Raw genomic sequence first — 23,545 nt, 5'->3', positions numbered from 1 at the left:
AGCGTTTGTTTTTGTAGTTGTGTGCATAGAGTTTATTTACTAACATGTTTCTCATTTTCTTGGATATTGTTAGAAATAACAGCAATTTTGTTGGTGACTGTTACGTTGTCTCTTAATTAAATATGTTTATATGAGGTAGTTTCTCTTTTTGCCCATTAAAAGTAACAATGCCTTTTAAAAATTATTTGTGGTGGAATTTAATTCCATACTAAACACAAGGAATGTCCATTTCTAAATCTTTCTAAGCTTTCTTATAGTTTAATTATAGAATAATTTCATTTATATGATTGGCTTGTACAAATCTTTATAAAATTACATTTATGCCAAGTGGTGGTGGCGGCGGCGCACGCTTTTAACCCCAGCACTCGGGAGGCAGAGGCAGGCGGATCTCTGTGAGTTTGAGGCCAGCCTGGTCTACAGAGTGAGATCCAGGACAGCTGGGACTGTTAGACAGAGAAACCCTATCTCAAAAAACAAACAAACAAACAAACAAAAACAAAAACGCATTTATGTATTTCGTGTGTATTGTGTGTTTTTATGGTTATATGCACGTCACAACTCTGGTATAGAGATCAAAGGACGGCCCCTCGAGTCATTCCTCTCTTTGCCTTGTGGGGTTTGTGGATTGAACTCAGCTCATCAGTCTTGGCGACAAGTACCTTTACTGCTAAGTCGTCTTCCAGGGCCAGTGTGTGCATCTTTATGTTGCTTTAAAACTTGTTCTTTAGGAAAGCTTTTTTTGAAACACTTCAGGATATACCCATTAACAGTGAGTAATGAGTGGGTACAGAGCACAGGTCATCAAACTGTGAGGATGTATCTGTCACTGGGCAATCACCCAATTTAACACTGGAAAATCGCCTGCAGGGATGAATTTCACCCTGTCCATTTGGGGTGTCTTAAGGAACCCGTTTTTCCTGGTTTCTCATTCTACATCTTTTTTTTTTTTTTTTTTTTTTTTTTGGTTTTTTCAAGACAGGGTTTCTCTGTGTAGCTTTGCGCCTTTCCTGGGACTCACTTGGTAGCCCAGGCTGGCCTCGAACTCACAGAGATCCGCCTGCCTCTGCCTCCCGAGTGCTGGGATTAAAGGCATGCGCCACCACCGCCCGGCACATTCTACATCTTGAAGCTGTCACTGCATCTTCCTTTGTGCTTGAGATTTGGGACACAATGCTGAAACTGAGTTTTTAAGAAACCCCTCCTTGCTCCGATTGCATTTACTCGTCTATTAAAGTGGATACTGGAGCAAAGGGCTGTACGGACTGCCGCTCCTCTGACAGGAAAGAAAATACCTGTCTCCCACCGAGACACTCATCTACGTAGAACTTAAGTGAAAGCATAATTATGGCAGACATCTGGTCTCCCATGCCTTCACAGGAAAAAAGACACTAACTTTCATAGTGAGCTTATGCCCTGCCCTAATTAGGTTAAATTCAGAATTCAGGACTCAATCCACATTGAGCCCCAGCCGTTATTTTGCTCAAGGTATAGCAGGATCATAGACTCCAACCCAACAGAGTTGTAGGAGCAGGCAGTCTGCCGAGAGCAGAGACTTGGTGGTGCTCCTAGCTGCCCTGGCTGCCAGCCCAGAGCTGGGAAGGAGTGTTGGCCTTGGGGGAGGGGTTCTTAAGCACCTGCATCCTCTTTCCCTGGCTATACAGGCAAGGTGTTGAGTTTTGCTGTACATAGAGAGTCCACTGGTACTGCATTGGTGTGTCATGTGGACTGGTCCATCAACTATCCATGAGCATTCTCTGCCATGGACTGAGTTCTTAATTCTATCAACCTTTTCTCACTTGTCAGAGTTTGAATCCTTCAGTAGACTGTAGAAGTACTTTTGTCTTCAAGTGTGAAATACATTTCTGAACACTGTGTCTGGAGCTTGATCAGGCCAGTTCAGCTTGGTGCTCCATTATCTTATCTGATTTCTTAAAGGGGAACTCTCAATAACATTTCTTGAGGTTGGATGATTTTATTAACTTCTGTTGACTTCTGGTCTTCACTGACTTTAATAGGCTCTGCATGTTGCTTGCTGTAAAGCCATGTTTTCTTTTGTTCTTGTGTGTGTGTGTGTGTCTTGCTTTTAAAATCTAATTGTGAAACCTACCATGTATTCTGTGGAGTATCATCAATTTCCAGTCTTAGGAGATCTTTCTCGATGTTTCTTGTTATCTATCACTTTATTCACAGTCTTGTATCTTTATGACATTTGTGAGCTTCCTAAACGCATTGACTTTTGACCTCATTTTAAGTCATTGGTTAGGACTGTTAGAATTGTGATATTTGACAAGACTGGTAGAGGCCTGTTATGGGTTTTTAGAAGTTTTCCTATTTTAGCAGATTCATGAGTCAGTAATTGAAAATTGGTTTTGTTTATAACGGTAGCAGAGAGACCTGCTTAGATGCTTTGTGCATACAGCACTCTCCTCACCCTGGAGTGGTGTAACTTTATCATCTGAAGGTGTGGCAGGCCAGGTATCGTGGCACACACCCCCCTGCAGCCTCAGCTCTTGGGAGGCCCTTCACAGGCTCAAATTCCCTCACGGCCTCTGGTATTTGAACACTTGGCTCCCAGTGGGTGGAGGGGTTGGCGGTTGGGGGTTTTGGGGGTGTGGCTCTGCTGGAGGAAGTAGGTCACTAGGAGCAGGCTTTGAGATTCTATAACCTCACCAGTTTCAAAGTTCTTGCTTGCAGTTTAAGATGTGGTCTCCCAGCTTCCTGCCTCTGCTTGCAAGCCTGCCACTTCCGGCCACACCTCTTCCTGTCATGGTGGACTCTTAGCCCCTGAGCTATGAGCCAGAACAACTCTTTTCTTCCCTAAGTTGCTTTTGGTCATGGTGTTTTATCACAGCGACAGAAAAGTAACTAATACCAGCTATACAAGGAGAGAGACTGTCTCAAGAAAAAAAGCGGGGAGTCAAGGCAGTGAAGTACTGTTCCTCAGCCACGGGCATGTTAGTAAACTGGTTGGACTTATCTGATCCTGGCCTGAGTGCCTGTCAACTCTGGGTGTGGTCAGCTCTTCTAGGTTATTCCCTGGACAAGAAGATGAAGTACAAATAGTGAGCGGGTCTGTGTCTGGTGTGTGTTCAGCCGCTTCATTTTCCTGGCCTTTGCTTCTTCTTCTCCAGTCTGCTGAAGGCACAACTGCCTTCCCGATGCTTTGCTCTCCGTGCCTGCTTCTGAGCTCGCTCGCTGGGTAGTCTGTTCCCAGCTTGGACCGTGCTGGGGTCCACAAGCCTTTGGGGCTGGAGGAGCTCCTTCTGATAATTGCGCCCCCCTCCCAACCACGCCCCTCTTGCCCTGCTGTGTCCAACTGACCCTCAGCTGGCACTGCTTCCCCCTTGTGATTAATATTCGGGTGTTGTCTACACCCTCCTTCTGTCCCTGTTTATGTCGCCCACACCAGACCACACCTAGCCCTTCTGTGTTTGTGTCCCAGGACATGAAAAATCCTTGTACTCTTACTTTTCATAAAACAAAATAACATTTTCTTGTAGGTTTTCTTTGAGCCAACCATTTCTTTTCTGTAGATGCTTTATGATCTCAAAATGTTTTGGTGAGTGCAGCGGGAAATTTACTAAGTTAAAACTTACTCTAGCCACAAGATTTAAATGTGCTTTCTGTTGGAACTAAATGTAATTCTTTTTCTTTTCCTAGCTCTCTTCCCATAAGTGAATACAAAAAAGCAAAATGAGAGCTACTTTACTGTGCTGTAGTGGGCCCTAAGGAAGCCGCACTGTAACATAGTATACGAGCTGAGAATGGGCTCCTCTGTGTGCTCGCTGGCAGCTGACTGCCGGCAAGCCTTCCTGTTTGATCCCGAGCTTTAGTCTACTCATTCACTGTGTGGATTGCAGGACGAGCAGGATAGTAGCAGGCGGACCACGAGACACAACCCGACTGCTGTTGCTTGACTGCTTTGTTCATTTATCAGTGTGGCTACAGTGAGTTCTTACCTTCAGTCTCAGACACATTGTTGGTGCTTCTGAGACTCAGTGTGGTCTGGGTTAAGTCACAGATGGGCGTGCTGTGGAATGACTTGTGTGGACCACTCGCTGCGGAATGACTTGTGTGGGTCACTCGCTGGTTCCGTCTGGGAAGTCTCATCATTATGAAATGCTCATCCTTTCGGACCCTTTTCATCTCACAGTATCTGTTTGATTCTAATAGTAATTTAAAAATCTTCGCCTTCTGAATATTCTTTTAGCGCTATGAAGTTAATCCAAGGCCTCACATTGGCTAAGCGTGTGTTTCACTGCTAAGCAGCATTACCAATTTGAAACAAAATTTTGCATCTATGTGAAACTCACAGTCTAGTTTTACAGAGCAGGCTTGAATGAATTTTGGATTGCAGTGTGTTCCTAGAGGGGAGTAAATTGGCTATCATAAAGATATTTATATAGTCTCTAAGATAGTTTGTGGGGTGGTTTTTTTTTTTGGCCTATTTTGTGACTGAGTCTCTTCATGTTGCCCTGGCTGTCCTGGAACTCATTTTATAGACCAGGCTGGCCTCGAACTCAGAGATCTGCCCGCCTCTGCCTCCCAAGTGCTGGGATTAAAGGCGTGCGCCACCTTGGCTGCTGGCTAGTATATAGTTCTAATTAAAATTCTAGTTCCTTTTTTTAACTTAAAAACTTCATAGTTCTTGGTATACATTTTTGAGAAAGATGTCTACTAATAGAATATTTTAGATAATTAAATAGTTCTCAGAACTGCAAGAAGAAAGGATACTCTATTCAGGTACATTAATTTAAACTTTAGTGTTGGGACAGGAGAAGGAGATGTAACAGAGGCTTGGGTGGAGGGGACTCCTCTGAGTAAGCCAAAGCCCATCAGAAGACATGTGCCAGTGAGTGGTAGACAAATACACATGGCAGCTGTTCATTAGGATGGTCCAGTTCTGAAGAGGGAATAGTATTCATTGTATTCTGGCAAGTGTTGACCCAGCGGTTCCGTAAGACAGAACCAGCTGTGTCTACAGAGACACTGAGTGCTTCATTGTTGACAATTACACCATTAGAAAAAACTTAATGGGTCCTCATCAGGACTTGGTTAGAAAGACTATAGGCATTCACATAGTAGAATATTCATTAGTTAGTAAAAAGACTGTGAGCAGTGACACATGATCTGTTTTGAAATGGTGCATGCATGTTACAGAACTCTAGGTTTTGAGTCTGGGTCTGTTATTTTAAGGGAAAGGCATGTCTGTGTCTTTGTCTTAGTACATTGGTGCGACTCTACAGACCTTCTCTCCTTTATGTGAGAATTGTGCTTCCGGCTCCCCAGTGAATGCTCAAAGCCATGGCCAGCACTGACCCCTGTGTCCAAGTACTGCAATAGAGTGATGGCCACCAGATGCCACCTAGTGACACATCATGGGTAAAGGATGGTTCACTTTTACAGCAGGATGCAGTAGGACACTGAGGCTTTCTTATGCTGCTTAGAATGACTATTTAAAACTTAGACATTATTTATGGAATTTTCTGTTTACTATTTTTGGATCATGGTATGAAATTGAGAGCAGATATGTGGTTGAGGCAGAAATTGCTTTACCTGAGACTGGACAATTTTTAAAGAGCAGAAACTCCTTTCTCACAAATCTAGAGACCGGACAGTTAAAAATCCATGTACTGACATCTGGTGAGGATCTGTCTATGTGTTCTCATGTGGAAGGTAAAGAGTGAGCGAGAGCTGGACACTCCCATAGCCATATTTTTATCATTGTGTGACTCCGTTCATGGGTACTATTGTGATTTGAACACCTCCCAAATGTTTCCACCTCTGTGGTGTTGGGGAGCAAGTTTCCAAAACTTGAGTTTGGTGAACACAATTGACTATAGCATTATGCATTACCAGTTTTGGAAGGAAATATGCCAAATTGTTGGTAAGTGTGCGGAGGGCATGGTTGTCTTCCTACTTTCTGATTTACCTAAACGGTTTTGCATTAAGAAGAATTGTGTATGCCATAACAAACGTCATAAAGAGGTTTCTGCTACAAGTACATTCTCACTTTGCATTTTCCATAAACACTCTGCTTATTTGTGCATTAGCCTTCCTGAGACTATATTTTTGTTGGATTCTGTCATTTTATGACCAGTCTTCATTGTATTTCCTTCCTTTCAGCATCTAGGTATGCCCTTTTAAAATCTGAGGTTGCTTTCTGTGATGTCTCCAGGGCCTTTTCCGTGCCTTGATTCCTCCCGATGAAGATGCAGAGTGGATTGGAGGTTAAGTGTGGGTGCTGATTTGAGTTGAGGCTTACTTGTTGTTTATTTGTTTTAGAATAGAGTCTTACTATGTCTCCCTGGCTGACCTGGAATGTGCTGTGTAGACCATGGCGGCCTCAAACGTGTGACCACCCTCCTGCCTCTGCCTCCTGAGTCCTGGGAATACATGCACACGTCACCAAGCCTAGTTCTACCAGTTTTCATTGTGTGACCTTGGACAAGTTACACAACTGCTCTGTCTGTCTGTTTCCTCATCTGGAAAGTAGATGTCAAATAGCCACAGTAATGTTGTCCGGACGTAATGAGTGAATGCTGTATGATTGCTTAGGACAGCTCCCAAGAAAGTGGTAAACACTGTGCTTATCTGCTACTGATATTTTCAGTTAGGATCAGCTTTGGTTTTGAGAGCCCTTTTACATTGTATTTTCTTTAATGGCTTCAGGTTGTGAAGTTATCCATTAGTAGCCTACATTTGCCTGGCATGTTATAATTATTTGACACTTGACTTTTACTATAAAATTCTTGAGTACCCTATGGCTTAGATGGTTCTTCTTAGTCTGTCTTCTTTTAGATATCACCTGTGGTTCCCTGTTTCTTTACATTCTTTATCAGTTCAACATTGCCAACTGATTTCTTCTGACCAGTGTTGTATTTGAATATGTGTTAGGACCAGGAATGGAAGAGTTGGTTAGCATGCTTAGATGTTTATGGAGAACAGACAAGCAACTCAGAGAGGCAATGTGGACATGATGGCGGAGTGTGCTGACCCCTGCTGCAGTGAGGACGTGATGGTGGGGTGTGCTGACTCCCCTGTGGCAGCCCACAACCACTAGCTTGTGTCATCTAGGCTAGACAGTGAGCCAGGCACATGTCCTGACTCCTTAGGCTTTTAGGAGAAGCTGGAGGTCTTGATTCTGAATGGATTTCCAGACAGAACAACATGTCTTATTGCATTTTGTTCCAGGGTTTTTGGCCTTATTATTCATCCAGGAAAAGTCTGACTGCCCTATTTGAGCAGCATTGTGATTTTTATGAAATGAGGTTTACAGAACCTTTATCATTTTTTTTTAATGTACCCGTCTACATCTTTGTCAAAGATGGCTACTGCGTAGTGTACCATGTGTATGGCAGGGCTGCTTTTAGGTTTATGTAAGCTGCAGGCCTGCCTCAGCTCATGGAACAACATTTGTTCTCAATAAAGATCATTTTCATCTGCTTAAGGGGTCTTGGGAAATGGTTTCTTCCAACTCCTGCTTCCCTTGCCCCCCTTTTAGAAGCAGACTGATTGCCAACCTTGGATTGTTTTATCGGATGAATCACTGTGGCTCTTTAGTAGCATGTTTCTAAAGATTGCCTTCAACTACTCTCTAAATCCGAAACAGTCAGTGGTTGCTAAGAGACACACAAGTCAAATATCCCTATAACGTACCTACTGCCGGAGATGGCTGTTTAGTAATTTGTACTTCACATTTGCAGTTATATTTAGACATAATTAGCATGCAAATTATGCAAATCATTGTTTGGCCTCAAAAGTGACCTTTTGATATTGCATATTTAAAACCTCAAGATAAAACTGGACATAGCCCAAAGCAAGCTATGAACGGCTTTTAACTTCTCCTCAGAAGGAAGTTCCATGAGGCCTTGAATCTCCACTCCAATACAGAGATATTTTCCAAACCAATTCTCTGAATATGTCACAGTGTTTACATTTGTCTCCCAGAGCCTACAGCAAATAAAACTTTAGAAAATTTATTTCTGCCCTGGGGTGTTATCCATCACCAGCTGACAGTGAAACACCCCCATTCCTCCTTATCTTCAGTCCAACATTTAGCTCAGAACCTATAAAAGGGGCCGGTGAGGCTTGTCCTTAGGCTCGATGGCCTGAGTATATTTTTATTTTCAATTGTGTATCTGTGTGTGGGGATGTACATGTGTGTGCAGGTGCCTGAGTAGGCCCAACCCTTTGATTCCTTCTGGGAAGTAGAATTATAGGCAGGTAAGCTGCTCAGTTGTGGGTGCTGGATTTGAACTCTGGTCCTCTGGATGAGCAGTATAGGCTCTTAATTGCTAAGCCACCCCTCCAGCCCTAGCACAACATTTTTTTAGCCCATATTTTAAAGGGCTTTAGGCTTTGCTGCTCTAGCTGCTGCATACAGAACAGCTTCCTGGGCAGACTGCATGTGTTGTCTCGGAGAGTTCAGAGATTGGTTTCTTTTGGATTTTTTTTTTTTTTTTTTTTTTTTTTTTGGAGACAGGGTTTCTCTGCGTAGCTTTGCACCTTTCCTGGAGCTCACTTGGTAGCCCAGGCTGGCTTCGAACTCACAGAGATCCGCCTGGCTCTGCCTCCCGAGTGCTGGGATTAAAGGCGTGCGACACCACCGCCTGGCTCATTTGGAATTCTTGATGCTTTCCCAAAAAGGAGCACTCCCCATCCATCCGGGTTGACCCTGGGTCCGGTGAGCTATGTAGCCATTCCTGTGTATCTCCTCCTAGTGCCTCATTATTCAGAACAGCAGGCTCTGTGTTCAGATTCTGATCAAATTGGTTGTCTTAAAATCTCATCACAAGATTTTCTTCAGTCAAGGGGGAAATGGGCTTCTCTTTTGTGGATAGAATGACTGACAGTAGTAGGAAGTTCAATTTGGGGAACTTCATAATCGCGTGACTGAAACCCATTGAGCCTTGAAGTCAGAGGCGCTCTATGCTGCGGCATGAATCCTTGTGATCACTTGTCCATATTGTGCTTTCTAGTGGTTGCTGGTGGTCACCCCACGTCACATAGCAGCTAGGTTCATGAGGGGAGGGGAGGGGAGGGGAGGGGAAGGGATTGCAGCCACACTGGGCAAGTATCCCTGAGCTGCTCCCCTGCCCTGGTCCCTCGTGGCTCTTGCTGGTGTCTTGTTTTCTCTGTGTACATCACAAGGTCCAGGTGAAGTTTCACAGGGATCCAGCCTTTCATTGGAGCACTTGTCAGTTTGGATGAAGATATAAGGACACTCAGTTTTAGTCATTATCTACTTGAACATTTCCTTCCTTCCTTCCTTCCTTCCTTCCTTCCTTCCTTCCTTCCTTCCTTCCTTCCTTCCTTCCTTCCTTCCTTCCTCCCTCCCTCCCTCCTCCCTCCCTCCCTCCCTCCCTCCCTCCCTCCTTCTCTCTTTTCCCCGAGACAGGCTTTCTCTGTGTAGCTTTGCACCTTTCCTGGATCTCCCTCTGTAGATCAGGCTGGTCTCAAACTCACAGAGATCTGCCTGCCTCTGCCTCCCAGTGCTGGGATTAAAGACGTGCACCACCACCACCCGGCCTGCCTTCCTTCTTTCCTTCTTTCCTTCTTTCCCTCTTTCCCTCCTTCTTCCTTCCTTCTTCCTTCCTTCCTTCCTTCCTTCCTTCCTTCCTTCCTTCCTTCCTTCCTTCCTTCCTTCCTTCCTTCCTTCCTTCCTTCCTTCCTTTCCTTCCTTCCTTTCCTTTCCTTCCCTCTCCTCCCTCCCTCCCTCCCTTCCTCCCTCCCTCCCTCCCTCCCTCCTTCCTTCCCTCCTTTCTTTTCCCTCCCTCCCTCCCTCCCTCCCTCCCTCCCTCCCTCCCTCCCTTCCTTCTTTCTTTCTGTAACGTGTAGAAAACATTTGTTTGGTTTGTGTGCGCATGTGTGGTGCACAGTGGTCAGAGGACAGCTTGCAGGAATCAGTTCCCTCCTTCTACCACAGGGACTCTGGGGATCAGATTCAGGCCTTCAGAATCGGCAGCATCTTGCGAGTACCTAACTCCCGCCTCCCCGCCCTGTCTTTTCCCTGTCTGTGATCCTCTTGAGAGCCTTTACCTCCCAGGTGCCGGAATTAGAATGCCTGCACCATTACACATGAATTTCTTGACTCTTTCTGGTGTTCTCAAAACTGCTACTTTATATGGAGAAGGGCAGGGCAAGCACTTCTTTACTGCACTAATAGGTAGTTACAACTCTACTTTTTACTTGAAGTTTCTCTCTCTCTCTCTCTCTCTCTCTCTCTCTCTCTCTCTCTCTCTCTCTCCTCCCTCCCTCCCTCCCTCCTCCCTCCCTCCCTCCTCCCTCCCCCTCCCCCCTCTCCTCCCTCCCTCCCTCCCTTCTTATAATGTGTGTTAGTGTTTTTGCCTGCATGTATGTCTATGTGAGGGTGTCGGATCCCCTGGAATTAGAGTTACAGACAGTTGTGAGCTGTCATGTGGGTGCTGGAAATTGAACTCTGGGGAAGCAGTCAGTGCTCTTAACTGCTGAGCCATCTCTCCAGCCCCTCTTTTTTTTTTCTTTTTAAAATGGTTTTTAAAGACAGGGTTTCTCTGTGTAGCATTGGTTGTCCTGGAACTTGCTTGAAGTCTTAATGATCATAAAATGTATTGACAGTTTTAAGTAACAAAGTATTGCCTATTTTAATAATTGAAATATTTTTATATAGTTTATAAAGAAAAGTAGCAAACTTCTATTTCTTCCTTCTCCAAATCCATAGTCCCATACCCTAGATATAGTGGTATTCATCGTCTAGCTGTTTGCATGTATTTACCCCCAAATTTCTAATTAGTAGGTTTACATTACTATCTCCTGATTTTTTTTATTTTAGATGTTATCTATTTAATGACTTCCTATTCTAAGCATAGATGTGTGTGTGTGTGTGTGTGTGTGTGTGTGTGTGTGTGTGTGTGTGGCCATGTTTATACCCTAGGCACAGTAACTGCTTTTTTTTTTATTGTGGAGTTTGATTTGTTGTGCTTATTTTAGGGTGAGGTTAACTTTTTTTTTTTTGGTAGACCAGGCTGGCCTCATTCACATAGATCCATCTTCCTCTGCCTCCCGAATGCTGGGTGAGATTAAAGGCATGTTCCACCACTCCCAACTCATGTTTCTTTTTCAAATAGTTTAGTTTATTGAGAATTTGCTTGTGCTTTGATCATATTCACACCTCAGTTCCTCCCAGATCCCTTCCCCATCCACCCAACTTTATGTTCATCTAAAAAAAGAAGAAATTAAAACAATTTGATAATAAAGATTTATTTTTCTATCTCTTTATGTATATGTGTCCATGTATGTGACTATGTTTGTGAGCACCTGCACAGGCCAGTAGAGGCCCTGAGCTCCCTGACCAAACCTGCGTCCTCTAGAAGAGTGCAGGCTCTAACCACTAAGCCATCTCGGAAGCTCCCTGTCCCACCTTTTAACATGAAGACCAACTGGTGCTGTCCACACATCTTGGATGTGTGTCTCCCCCTGACACGTGGTCACTCACCACCTTCAGAGAAAGCTAACTTCCTCGTCCAGCATGGAGCTTTTTGAACCCTAAGCTTAGCACTTGTCGAGGGGTTCACCTAGTTTTTCCCTCTGTGTTGGTCACACAGTGACCTCTGTGACACACACACACACACACACTCACACACTCACACTCACACTCACACACTCTGTTTTCTTTTTCTTCTTCTTTGGAGGCCTGCTTCCTTGAAGTCATGCTCATCCTCTTCTGCTCTGTACTGTTGCTTCCCTAACTGTACCCACAGTGATCATTCCGAGACCCCCCTTTGTCAGTATTGGGGACATGTGTTTGTTCACTTAACTTTCTCTCATTTGCTAGAACTTACCCTCTTGATGTTTCCTAAGAAAGCATGAATGAGTTGTAAATTTTTGGAGATTATATGTCTGAAAAAAATACATATATACAGACATACATTTAACCACTCACATTTTGGCTAGGTATAAACCTGTGTGGTTTTGGTAATCTGTCCTGAGATGTTTAAGGAATTGCTTCCCTGACTTCTGGCTTCCAGGGCTGGTAGTGAGAAAATGAGCCTATGTTGTCCTGTTCAGAGACCTGGAAGCTTTTGCGATCTTTGTCTTTAACTTCAGAAGTTTCTATGCGTCCTGTGCACGACACTTGATGAGATGTATTTCTAGAGGAACACATCCATGCCTTCCCTGCCCCACAGTCCCTTGGGACAATTGCACTAAGTTCTTCTGGATATTCCTTCTTCCTGTTGTCCCGTCTTTCTGGATGGATTGGTTGCCCCCTGTCTCTGCTCCCGGACCCGTTGTTGTCCAGTGCTTTCTGCCCGCCATGTGACCCTGCTCACTTACTCAGAGTTATCGTCCTTCTGCCAACATTTCTATTTTCATCACATTTTGAGTTCCCAAAAGCTCTTTTTGTGATTTTTTCATCTGGTATAGCATTGTTTGTTTGTTTCAGGAACCTAGTATCTCTGAGAATGTTCAACTCTTCTTTTTTTTGCAAGTTTTTCCTATTCCTTGCATTTTTCTTCTGAGTTGTTCCTTTTGGTAGAATGTCTGCTGATTCTTCGTAATAATCATCATTACCTGCTCATCTATCCAGACCCACTTACTGCCTGTACTTGTAGGTTGTGTGCACATGTACAGGTTGGATTTGCAGCTGTGATCCTCGGCAGGTGGTGCTCACAGAAGGGTAATGGAGCAGGACCTTGTCAGCTCACTGAGAACCCCTGGGCATTACTATGCCTCTAGGTCTTTCTTCAGGATCCCGGTGTCCCCCAGAAGAGACCTAGATCTGTTTTATTCCAAATTGGGAGCTTAGAGACAGCACTGGCTAAGGACTCATTAAATAGGCGGGATTTTATTGAACCCTGTTACTTCAGTAATGCTTTGTTTAGCGCTATTTGATATCTGAGACTAGACACTTGCTGGTGTTCTCTGGCCTTAGACCGGAAGTCTTTAGTACTCTACACAGGGGTGCAGAGGGTATGACTCCTTCAGACTTTGAAGCTGCTCTGGTCGGTGCTTCTCATACCCGAGTCATCAAATCTAGCGCATGCCTTCCATTCTTAAGCCCTGAAGTGTCTCTGGTGGGAACTGGCACCTTGTTAGCTTTCCTCCCTGCTGGAGGGATGGAGAACGCTGAGTGAGTGAGCAGGAGGAAACTCAATGGGGCTCGGTACTTTTTGTCCTTTTCCCAAGCTGGGAGACCCACACAAGCCTGCCAAGTCTGATCTGTCCTCCAGGCCCCTCTGCTGTGGGTGGGGGATGGGGTGGGTAGGGGTGGGTGAGGTGGGGGTGGGGTATTTATAGTCTCAGTCTTTGACTGTCACTGCAGTGAGGTTGTAAGAAGAGGGTCGAGCCCTCCATGCCTGACAGGAAGGCCATCACTGTCCTCTCCTTGTTCATTGTAGATTTAACTGTGGATTTATTTGTTTGAAGGTTCGAAGAAGAGCTTTCAGCTAAGTCTTCACAGTTTATCTCTGTTCGTCTCAGGGAAGCCTTTTCTTAAAGCTTGGACTCAGCATGTTGACATGTCTGTCTGTCTTTGCTTTCTAAGCAATTTGGAAACTCCTGATTTTCTCTGACAAGTTGCCTGTGATATTGGAGGTGTCATGATCTATGAATATATTTGGTATACGTGTTGGGTTTTGGAAGTGAGAACTCGTCTTCCTCCCTCCCCTTTTAAAGGTAATGGCCTTCATGCTCCCCATCATAAGGCTGTAGGAGCGTGTTCGGGCTAACAGGAAGCAGCTGCACTTCCAGGCTCATCCTTCTTTGTTGCAGAGGACGATACATTTAACAGGACTCTGCAAAGGCTTTAAGTCAGGGTCCTTACTTAGGTATTTTTTTTTCCGAGAACCTAATGAAATATTTAGTTAAATAATCTTTGTTTAATTATACAGTGTTAAACTCTTCAGATTAGCACTACAGAAGCTCAGTTGATTCAAGTTTTGCTAACATCCCACCCCCGCAAACCTCTTCTTATATTGGTTGCATATTACTCATTAAGCCCTTTTGCACCACTTAAAGTAGAAACTAGATTAAAAAATAGAACTTAAAAAGGTTAATAATTTCCATAAACAAGGACTGGAATGCAATAGATGGTTAGATATCTTGTGTAATTCTGAATATCTCTTACATAAAGAGATAGATAATGAGTGCATACCTTCTCTCTTCTTTCTGGCCTGTTAAGGCCGCATGTTTTTCTTTTGGAAGTAGAATGTTCTCCTGTGCAAGTCAATTGTTAACTCACTGGTTGCCTCCCAGAGTTAGCTGGAAGTTGTTCAGCACTCTGTGTGCCCAGAAGCAAGGACATCCATGGCGTGAGGAAAGGTCTCAGCACATACTTGTTTATTTTATTGCTAAATGGGCAGCGATATGACAGTTATTGCTAACAGTGTTATCTGCCGGTTAGGCTGCTGCCTTCCACACCCCACAGTCCCTTGGGAAAATCACACTGGTTTGGGTGTGCTATAAGTGATCCTGGAAGTTTGGACAAATGATATGGAGCCTTTAAGATATAGAGACTTATAGGAGGACCTTAGGTCATTTGGGGCATACTCTTGGAAGGGATTATAAGATACAAGTCTGTCTTTTCCCCTCTGTTCCTGGTTGGAGTTGTAATATAATCACTTCCTTGTCATCATGTAATTGATGACCCCTTATCGGCGTGGTCAAGGGCAGTCCTGGCTGTGAAGCTATGTATGCCATTTGAACATTCAGCCTTCAAAATTGAGATGGAAAAACCCCCCAAAAACAGAACATTCTTTTTCATAAGTATTTCGTGTTAAGTGCTTTGTTATAGTGACAAAAGCTGATTGATATGAACACTTGTCCCAGTTCTTTGGTGTGTGTATTTGGCAAGGGTGTGGATATCACTTTCCCTAGAAGCCTTCTCTGTCACTGTATTTCTTCCAAATAGAGTAGATAGATCCATTATGCATTTGTACAACATCTTGAACTACTTATGCTCTTTGTTTATTTTTATCCACCGATAGACTAGACTCTGAAAGGAGATTACGTCTGACTTGCACATCACTATATCCCTGGCACCTCCTTGCCCATTTGTTGGCCCTTAATATACACTAATAAATATTTACTCAAAATCCTCCAAGGAGAACAAACAGGACAGATGATAGATAGATAGATGGTAAGCACTGTAAAGCCAAACTTGTGGACTGTCTCACTGTCCATTTTAGAAGACTGTCCTTCAATTTTTGCTTCCTGCCATATTTGAAGGGACTTTAGTTTTAATTAATTTTGCCCAGAACTGTCTTTTGTAAAACAAAAGACATGTCCATTTGATTATTGTCCCCTCAGCCTCACATCTCCATCACTTGGACTCATGTATGAATAAGTATCTATAGTCATGTATGCATAAACACATACACATACAACCTTTTGTGAGGATTTATTTACATGCTGAGTTGGTTTATTGCAATGGTGATGAATGTATTAGAAATAAATAACATTCAGGAGCGCTTCCAAGTTTCATTATCATTTTTACAAAATAGCAGATTATAATTATAATTTATGTAACATAAAGTTACCCATTTGAAGTTTACAATTCAGTAGTCTACATCTGTATGTTTAAATGTATGTATGGGGGTGGATGCATATTCAAGTGTGTGTACACATGTATGTTCATGCATATGGAGGCCAGGGATCAGTCATTTCTTAGGTGCCAGTCACCTGTTTGCTTTGAGACAGTGCCTGTCACTGGCCTGAAGCTCACTACTGGCTGGCCAGCGAGCTCCATGTATCCTTCTGTCTCTCCTCCCAGTGCTGGATTAGAAGCATGTGCCACCTGGTTATTTACATGGCTTCTAGAAGTTGACCTCAGGTCCCTTATCTCCCCAGCCTTCCAATTCAGCAATTTTAAACAGACTTTCAGGACTGTGCAACCATCCCTGCTATAGTTACAGATATTGTATCATCTCCCGAGGAAATCGACTCCTTCTTAGACCTGTTCTGAGTATTTCATGTAAATAGAGCCGTGTGTCTTTGCCCTTTGTGTTTGATTTCTTCATCACAGTGGTTGGCCGTCTCGTCTGTATGGTGACAATATGAGGATTCTCAGCACTTCATTCTCGTTAGGGGCAGTGTTCCTCCTCCCATCTGTTGATGGGCATTGTGTTTTCTACCTTTCTGTTTTCAGTATTGCTTCTGTGAACAAGTGTGTGCAGCTTTTCATACTGTCAGTCGCTTGTCTGCATATGTGCTTTCTATACTATTCATCATTTACTTGGGAGTGAAGTTGTTTAGAAGGATGGACCTGTGAACTACCAGACTGCCTTCCTCTGACTGCATCATTTCACATCCTTGTTGACAGTAGAGGAAGGTTCCCCAGTATCTTCACCAACATTTTTCTTGTCTCTCTCTCCTTTTGAGGCAACATCAGATGAGTTCTGTCTTCCTTTGGTTTGTGTTTGCATGGTTAATGAAATTGAGCCCTTTCCCATGTATTCATTTGCCATGTCTATGCCGTCTTTGGGATATATCTTTTCCAACATGCTTTGTCATTTTTAAGTTGAGTTGTTTTCATTTTCTCAGAATTTTTTTGTTTTTATTAGCATATATTATTTAAACACAAGAGTGGGCTTCATTATGACATGTTCATATGCATATATAATTATATATATATTTCTAGACAGGGTTTCTCTATGTAGCCCTGGGTGTCCTGGAACTCACTCTATAGACCAGGCTGTCCCTGAACTCACAGAGATCTGCCTGCCTCTGCCTCCTGAGTGCTGGAATTAAAGGCGTGCGCCACTGCTGCCCGGCTCATACATTATTATTTTGACACCTCCTGCGCCCCCCCCCCCATCGCCTTCCTTTGTCTCTTTTCCACTTCTGGGTGTCTTGTTCTTCTCAGCTAGCTCCCCTTCTCCCTTTCTTCTTTTGGGGCTATCTCGGTGAGCTTAATTAGGATTGCTTACAGGGTTTGATTACCTTATCAGTAGCTATCCCATTAAAGAAAATATCTTTCCTTCCCCCAGCAACCCTAAACTGCCTGTCCATCCTCAAGAGGGCCCCGTGAGCCTCTCCTCCTTTACCTACTATTATCTTCCCAATGGAATTGTGCTGTTACTGAGATTTAATAGTTCATTATGTATTATAGATACTACTAGCCTTTTCTACACATATTCTCTTATTTCTGTAACTTATCTTTTTACTGTCTTTAAAGCACAGATGTTTTAATTTAGTTTTTTTCTTTTTCTCTTTTGTTGTTTATACATTTCTTTCAGAGGTTAAAAAAACCACTTGATTTGGAATTGTGAAGATGTATTGTTTGTCATGTACTCTTGTCTTTAGGTTGATTACCCGTTTTGAGTCCATTTGAATTTGTAGTATGAGCTAGAAGTCCGACTTACTGTTTCATATGTGTCTGTCTGGTTGTCCCAGCACTTTCAGTTGAAGACTGTTTCTTTTCATACCGGAATGTCTTGGCATCCCATGGAACCAATTGAGCATGAATTTGAAAGTTTGTTTTTGGACTCTTATCTCTATTCTGTTTGTGTATCTATCACATATCAGTAGCATGCCCTTGATTACTGTAGCTTTTTTGTTGAACTTTTGCACGGAGAAATGTGAGTCCTCTGAGTCCTCTTACTACCAAGATTGCTTTGGCTCTTGGAGGTGACTTGTATTTCCATATACATTTTCAAATCAACTGATTTTGTTGTTGTTGGCTGTTTGACACCAGATTTCATGTAGCTGTCTTTAAACTCAACTTCCAGATCCTCTAGCCTCAGCTTCCTAAGTGCTGGGATTGTAGGCATGCTCGCTGTTCCGGTAAACACCCCCCCCCCCATTGGTGTTTGAGCACAGGCTTTGTGCACGATGCTCCCCCACTGAGCTCTATTCCTGTCTCTTCAACTAGTCCAGCGCTGCAGAAACAAGGCCCCGTAGTCCTTACAGGGTTGGGTTGGATATCAGGACTCTGTGGCTGAAATGATAAATGATCCAGAACCTAAAGCATGCTACTCACACATGCAGGCGTAGCACATGTTTACTTCGAGCATGTCCACCCTGAGCACACTTGTGTAACCACTCAGACTAGCAAGAACATTGCCTGGGGTCATTGGGAATTTCAGTGTTTGCTTTGAGTTAGATTACTTTGTCTTCCTGGGCATTTTGGTAGAGCTGAGTGGCTTAATTGGAACATAAGCCCAGGAGTTAGTGACATACAGTGTTCAAGGTTACAGACTTACAGCATTCACTTTCTGGGTTCAAATCCCAGTCCTAACGCTTCTCATTCTGACATCACCAGCAAGTTGATTAAGCTTTCTGTGCCCCAGTTTGCTCCTCTGGAAGGTGAGGATAAAACCACCTCACAGAAGGATTGACCTGTGTAGATTGCTTAGAAAATGGTCTGTTGATCATGTGAGCACTACTTTGGCCATTCCTGTTACGGCTCCTGTAGCATGCATCTCTTCCCTGGGTGTACAGCCTTTGACTCAGTGTAGCTGGCTTCCCAAAGACTGCTGTTGAACTGGGCGTAATGGTTATTTAGTAGCTTTCTGAAGAGGGAAGGGAACAGCGAGATTATAAATGATGGACGATAGAATTTCTAAATCCTTTACTAAACTGTCCTGACAGCTTTTTACCTTCATTTACAACAGCTTCTGGAGCTATTTGACAGTGAAGACCCCCGAGAACGGGACTATTTAAAAACAGTTTTGCACAGGATTTACGGCAAGTTTCTCGGGCTTAGAGCATTTATCCGAAAACAAATTAACAATATTTTTCTAAGGTGAGTGGATGGTGGGCAAGCAAGAGAACACACACAGTGATGGTTTTGCACTGTGGAGTAAACCTCCAGGAGTTGAAGGAGACGTGCTGACATTTTCCCCACTCCCCTCCTCTCCCTCTTCTCTCCTCAGGTTTGTTTATGAAACAGAACACTTCAATGGTGTAGCTGAACTGCTGGAAATATTAGGAAGGTAAGCGTTTGCAGTGAACTGTGGATTTCGGTGAGGCTCATTCTGCAGGTCATGTCCAGGTGGCAGAGGGCAGTGACGACTTGGATTTCTTGCTCCAAGTACCTTGGGTCTCTCTCTTTTGTGCTTAGCCTGTTTCCCCACCTCTGTTCCGTTGTAAGCTTACTCAGGGACTGTGTGTCTAATTGGGTGTCAGGCCAGTGACAGCAAAGCCTCTCATTTGTTACCTGTCCTTTCTTGTATCTGTTGAAACAGATTTATAATCAGTTGGAAAGATTGTGTGCCCAGATGTGGAGTTCTAGGCAGCTGCTGCTCTCAGAGGAGGAGCCAGACAGCTGTTGTGAGGGGTTCTGAGCTCACGGAGCTGGACGGTGATGGCTTAGTCTCCTCCTTAGAGGAGAAAAGGAAGTGTGGTCTCCCTGCTTCCTCTCAGTGACCTCCCAAGGCTGGGCAGAGGCTTCAAGAATGAAGAGAATGGTGTCTGGAGACGGCAGGGGTGTTTGAAGTGCAGGCCAGGGAGCTGGTGCTGTCTGGAGGCAGAAGGCCTGTGTTTGAAGAGGAAGTTAGCAGGGTGCGCGGCTAGACGGAGGAGCAGAGGGAGGGCAGAAGTTCGGGGCACTGTGTGCCTGTTTGTGAAAACACAGTGTCCTCTGCTGGGTGTTCACCATCAAATTCTCTTCTGTTTAAAACTCCTACTTAAGAAATGATCTCTGTTGAAGTAACGAAAAAGTCTTGACTGTCAGTGGTGGGAGGGTTGACTATGTTTTTATGGACAAATATAAACTAAGAGCTTGCCAGCTCATAACAGCAGCTTGTCTGGGTTCAGTGTGTGGGACGGACGGCATTGCTAACCTGTCTCCTCTTTTCCTAGTATTATCAATGGCTTCGCTTTACCACTGAAGGCAGAGCACAAACAGTTCCTGGTCAAAGTGTTGATCCCTCTGCACACCGTCAGGAGCCTGTCACTCTTCCATGCCCAGGTAGAACTTGAAATAAAAGCTTTTGCGGAGACAAAGTCTTCCTTTGTAGCCAAGGCTGGCTGTGAACCTTCAGTCTGCCAGCCTTTTCCTCCTGGGTGCTGGGATCCCAAGGGTGAGCCACCACACCTGGCTTACAGTACATACAGCTTGTTGTTTTTGGTTTGTCAAGGCGGGTTTCTCGGTAGCTTTGGAGACTTTCCTGGACCTCACTCTGTAGCCCAGGCTGGCCTGAAACTCAAGAGATCCGCCTGCCTCTGCCTCCCGAATGCTGGGATTAAAAGCGTGCGCCACCACTGCCTGGCGAGTACAGCTTTTGAAACAAAATGAAGTTTGTAGACTTCATGTTTTGCAGGATATTGTTTTTCCTTTAAAAAAGAAAAAAGAAAAGTGTGTTAAGGATTAAAAATTCTCCCCGAGGAAAATAGTAAAGTATGCATTTATTTTTACTCACACAGTAGAATCATGGAACTATTTTAAAGGTAGGAATGAACTTTGTTCCATCTTATTTCTTTTTTTTCTTTTTCTTTTCTTTTTTTCCAAGACAGGCTTTCTCTGTGTACCATCTTATTTCGTAGCAGACTTTTATGTACACAGGGCTGCCTGCTGCAAAGATTGCCCGGAGTAGAATATGTGTAAATGTAAAGAGTATAAGAATGTAATAGGATGCGGTAACTCGGGGCCTTCCCCAGGGAACTGAATGTTCTTGAATACTGGGTCCTGACTCACGCTGCCCTGGGCTGTCAGTTGCCCTTTGCCCCTCCTCTGCTTTACCAACTTTGAATTTTGCACACACACACACAGTAGACACTTTCACAAGTAAGCAAGTCTACCAGTGTTTTCACATCTTCCTCTTTATAAATCCTTCATTACTTTGAGAATCCGATCTTGAGGGTGTGGTGCCTCGTACCTTGTGATCTTAACACTTAGGAGACTGAGTCAGGAGGATTGCCTTCAGATTGGGGCTGGCATTGGCAATAGTGAGTTGTCTCAGAACCAAACAGATACGTCCATAAAAGGAGCAGTGATGATACTCAGAGCCTGTGTCATCCTCACTGACTCTGTCCTGAACACCGCTCTGCATGGAAGCATGCCACTGGAGGACAGAATTGATCTAGTGATATTTTTAATGTTAGTTTTGTGAGCCTCTGGCTCCCTTCTATTTGGAGTTTGCACTAAAATGTAACACATTTTTCTAAGTAGTGTTCCTTCTTAAATGTGGAACTCTGTATTTTGAAGAAAAAATTAGTCCATATGTTCCAGATTTAGCACATCATCAAACTGCTGGTGTTTTAAGAGGGTAGGTTTCCTGTTCAGGAATCTTTCTGAGCCCTTCTTTTTAGTCTCTGCCATGGGATATAACATTTCATGGTTATATGAAAGCATTCCTGTTGAGACTGGGAGCACTCCCCAGATCCTGGCCTTGGCAGGTCGAACCTTTGGTCTATTTGGGAAACCTTTTTTTTTCAGGTTTCCTTGTAGGCAGTTGCCTGGGAGTTTTAGAAAGTGTTGTCTTCCCCACATAAAGTAAAACCCAGACCTTGAGATGTAAATGGACTGTGAATGTAAAGGAGATCCTCTCAGACTGCACTGAATGAGGTGTTTCAGTGGCTTTCCATTAGCCTCAGAAATCTTAGCACTCTTTTAAGAAAAAAATCCCTCCTGGGCCTTGTTACCCTGTCACTAACTTGGAGATACGGCTTCTAGCTCTAGTTCCTGTCATGCAGGAAACTAGGGCAGGAGAATCGTTTTGACTTAGGAGTTCAAGACCAGCCTGGGTAACATAGCTGGATCCCAATTCTAAAGAAACAAAATTTAAAAGCCTTGTTTTTCATGAGGGTTTAAATGAAGTGATTGTAATGTTAAAACCAGCGTCTGGATGCTGCTGAGGCGTGTTGGTGCTGTGTGCTTCCAGCCTTTGCAGTGTGGATTTAACTCTGTCCTCCTTCCTTCTTGTTCAGCTGGCGTATTGTATAGTACAGTTTCTGGAGAAAGATCCTTCACTCACAGAACCAGTAAGCCATTTCTTTCTTTCCATAACGTGAAAATACTTAAGAAATTTTTTTTATTAAAATCATGTGAAATATTAAATGTCTCTTGTTTTTTTCTCCTTTTCCTTTTTAGGTTATTAGGGGGTTAATGAAATTTTGGCCTAAAACATGCAGTCAAAAAGAGGTAAGTACTTAACATCAGAGAATGCCAGTCACGAAGGAAGTGCTTTGCCGAGTGCTCAGTGGCTAAGCATGCGCGAGCACACGCCTCATCTAAAGCTAGCTTTGTAGTTCTGCGGCAGTCAGTGTTCTCCTTTTGACTGGCGATAACAGCGAGGCTTCTGGCCGTTAAGTAGCACACCTGAGCACCCCGAGTAAGAGCTTGCCAGTAGGCCAGAGCCTGTCTCCTGAACCCTGAGCCCTGGACTCCTGCCGCTGTGACCCCTGGCCACGCCCCACTGTGTGTCCAGTTATTGGCTCCATTGATGCCACTTCATAGTGACTCTGCATAGCATGGAAGCCTGTTCCAGTCCCCAGGGCTTACTGTGTGCAGTCTCATAATACACAGCAGCCCTTAAATTGTCATGCCTGGAGTGAGGTGCCATGCAGTCACCTAAACAGGATGTCCTGCTCTGCATGTGTGTAGGGAGGAGTCAATCCACAAGTAGTAGCTTGAAGGTAGCCTAACTGTCTCCACCCCAGATCTGAAGCCCTCTCCTTCTGGCCTGGAAACAGAGGCCACCTGTTAGCTTTATGTCCCAAGAGAACGGACATGTCATATTTTAAAGGACAAGGCGTATGGAAAGAGCCTCTCCCTCACATCAGCTGTGGTCCTAACCCCACCCTACAGCCTCAGGAGGTTACCCCACTCTACAGTCTCAGGTTACCCCACCCTACAGCCTCAGGAGGTTACCCCACCCTACAGCCTCAGGAGGTTACCCCACCCTACAGTCTCAGGTTACCCCACTCTACAGTCTCAGGTTACCCCACTCTACAGTCTCAGGTTACCCCACTCTACAGTCTCAGGAGGATACCCCATATCTTGACAGCATGGGTAAAGGGAATCCCTGTGTGACTGTATCGCACCTTGAGATAGGAAAGAAGCGTCATTCTTCATATTTTAATTGCCTACTTAGCTTTTCCCAATGTTATTTTTCATGAATAAATAGGTAACTGGTTTTTATTTGTTGTTTTTCCATTCTATTTATACAACTGTCTAAATCTATTTATCTCTCTCCATTGTGTGATCTTCAAGCTTTCTTTTGCATACAGCCCCGAGGCCATGAGATTCACTGTGCTCTAGAGAGAGGGGAGAGGGAGAGGGAGAGTGTGTACATGTGTGGGCATATAACATAGAAAACTGGTCAGTGTGTGCTGATGTGGTTAATGTGGTACTTTAACATGAGTGAGTTTGCTGTTTGTCCCAGACTTGAGAGCACAGCAGAGTGACCGCTGCTTCCTGAGTGACTGTGTGTCCTTCTGTGGTGGTGTGGACTAATACACATGTTCAGGAGCGTCAGCCATTATTTTAAAAAGTGGGATGGGGGGTGTTAAATATCTGGGTTGCTAGCAGCAGGCAGAGTCCCAAAGGCCTGAAGAGGGAGAGGCCAGTTTCCCTGGGGCCCTGGGGCCTCCATGTAGTTAAATTCCCAGTGCTGTCAGTAGT

At 44.1% G+C, this 23,545-nt stretch overlaps 1 protein-coding gene across 3 annotated transcripts in view; it reads left to right on the top strand.

Moving 5' to 3' along the window:
* The window catches only part of Ppp2r5e (protein phosphatase 2 regulatory subunit B'epsilon), a 149,440-nt gene that overhangs the window by 112,264 nt on the left and 13,631 nt on the right, over positions 1-23,545 (top strand). For all 3 annotated transcript variants that reach the window (XM_028857987.2, XM_028857979.2, XM_037210621.1), the window contains 5 exons: positions 18,594-18,724; positions 18,855-18,914; positions 19,783-19,891; positions 21,850-21,903; positions 22,013-22,063. In XM_028857987.2, coding sequence (XP_028713820.1) covers positions 18,594-18,724; positions 18,855-18,914; positions 19,783-19,891; positions 21,850-21,903; positions 22,013-22,063 — 405 coding nt within the window. The remainder of the gene's footprint in view (positions 1-18,593; positions 18,725-18,854; positions 18,915-19,782; positions 19,892-21,849; positions 21,904-22,012; positions 22,064-23,545) is intronic.

This window comes from Peromyscus leucopus, chromosome 14, assembly GCF_004664715.2.
Source record: "Peromyscus leucopus breed LL Stock chromosome 14, UCI_PerLeu_2.1, whole genome shotgun sequence".
Taxonomy (NCBI): domain Eukaryota; kingdom Metazoa; phylum Chordata; class Mammalia; order Rodentia; family Cricetidae; genus Peromyscus; species Peromyscus leucopus.
This window is presented reverse-complemented; position numbering and strand designations above follow the sequence as displayed.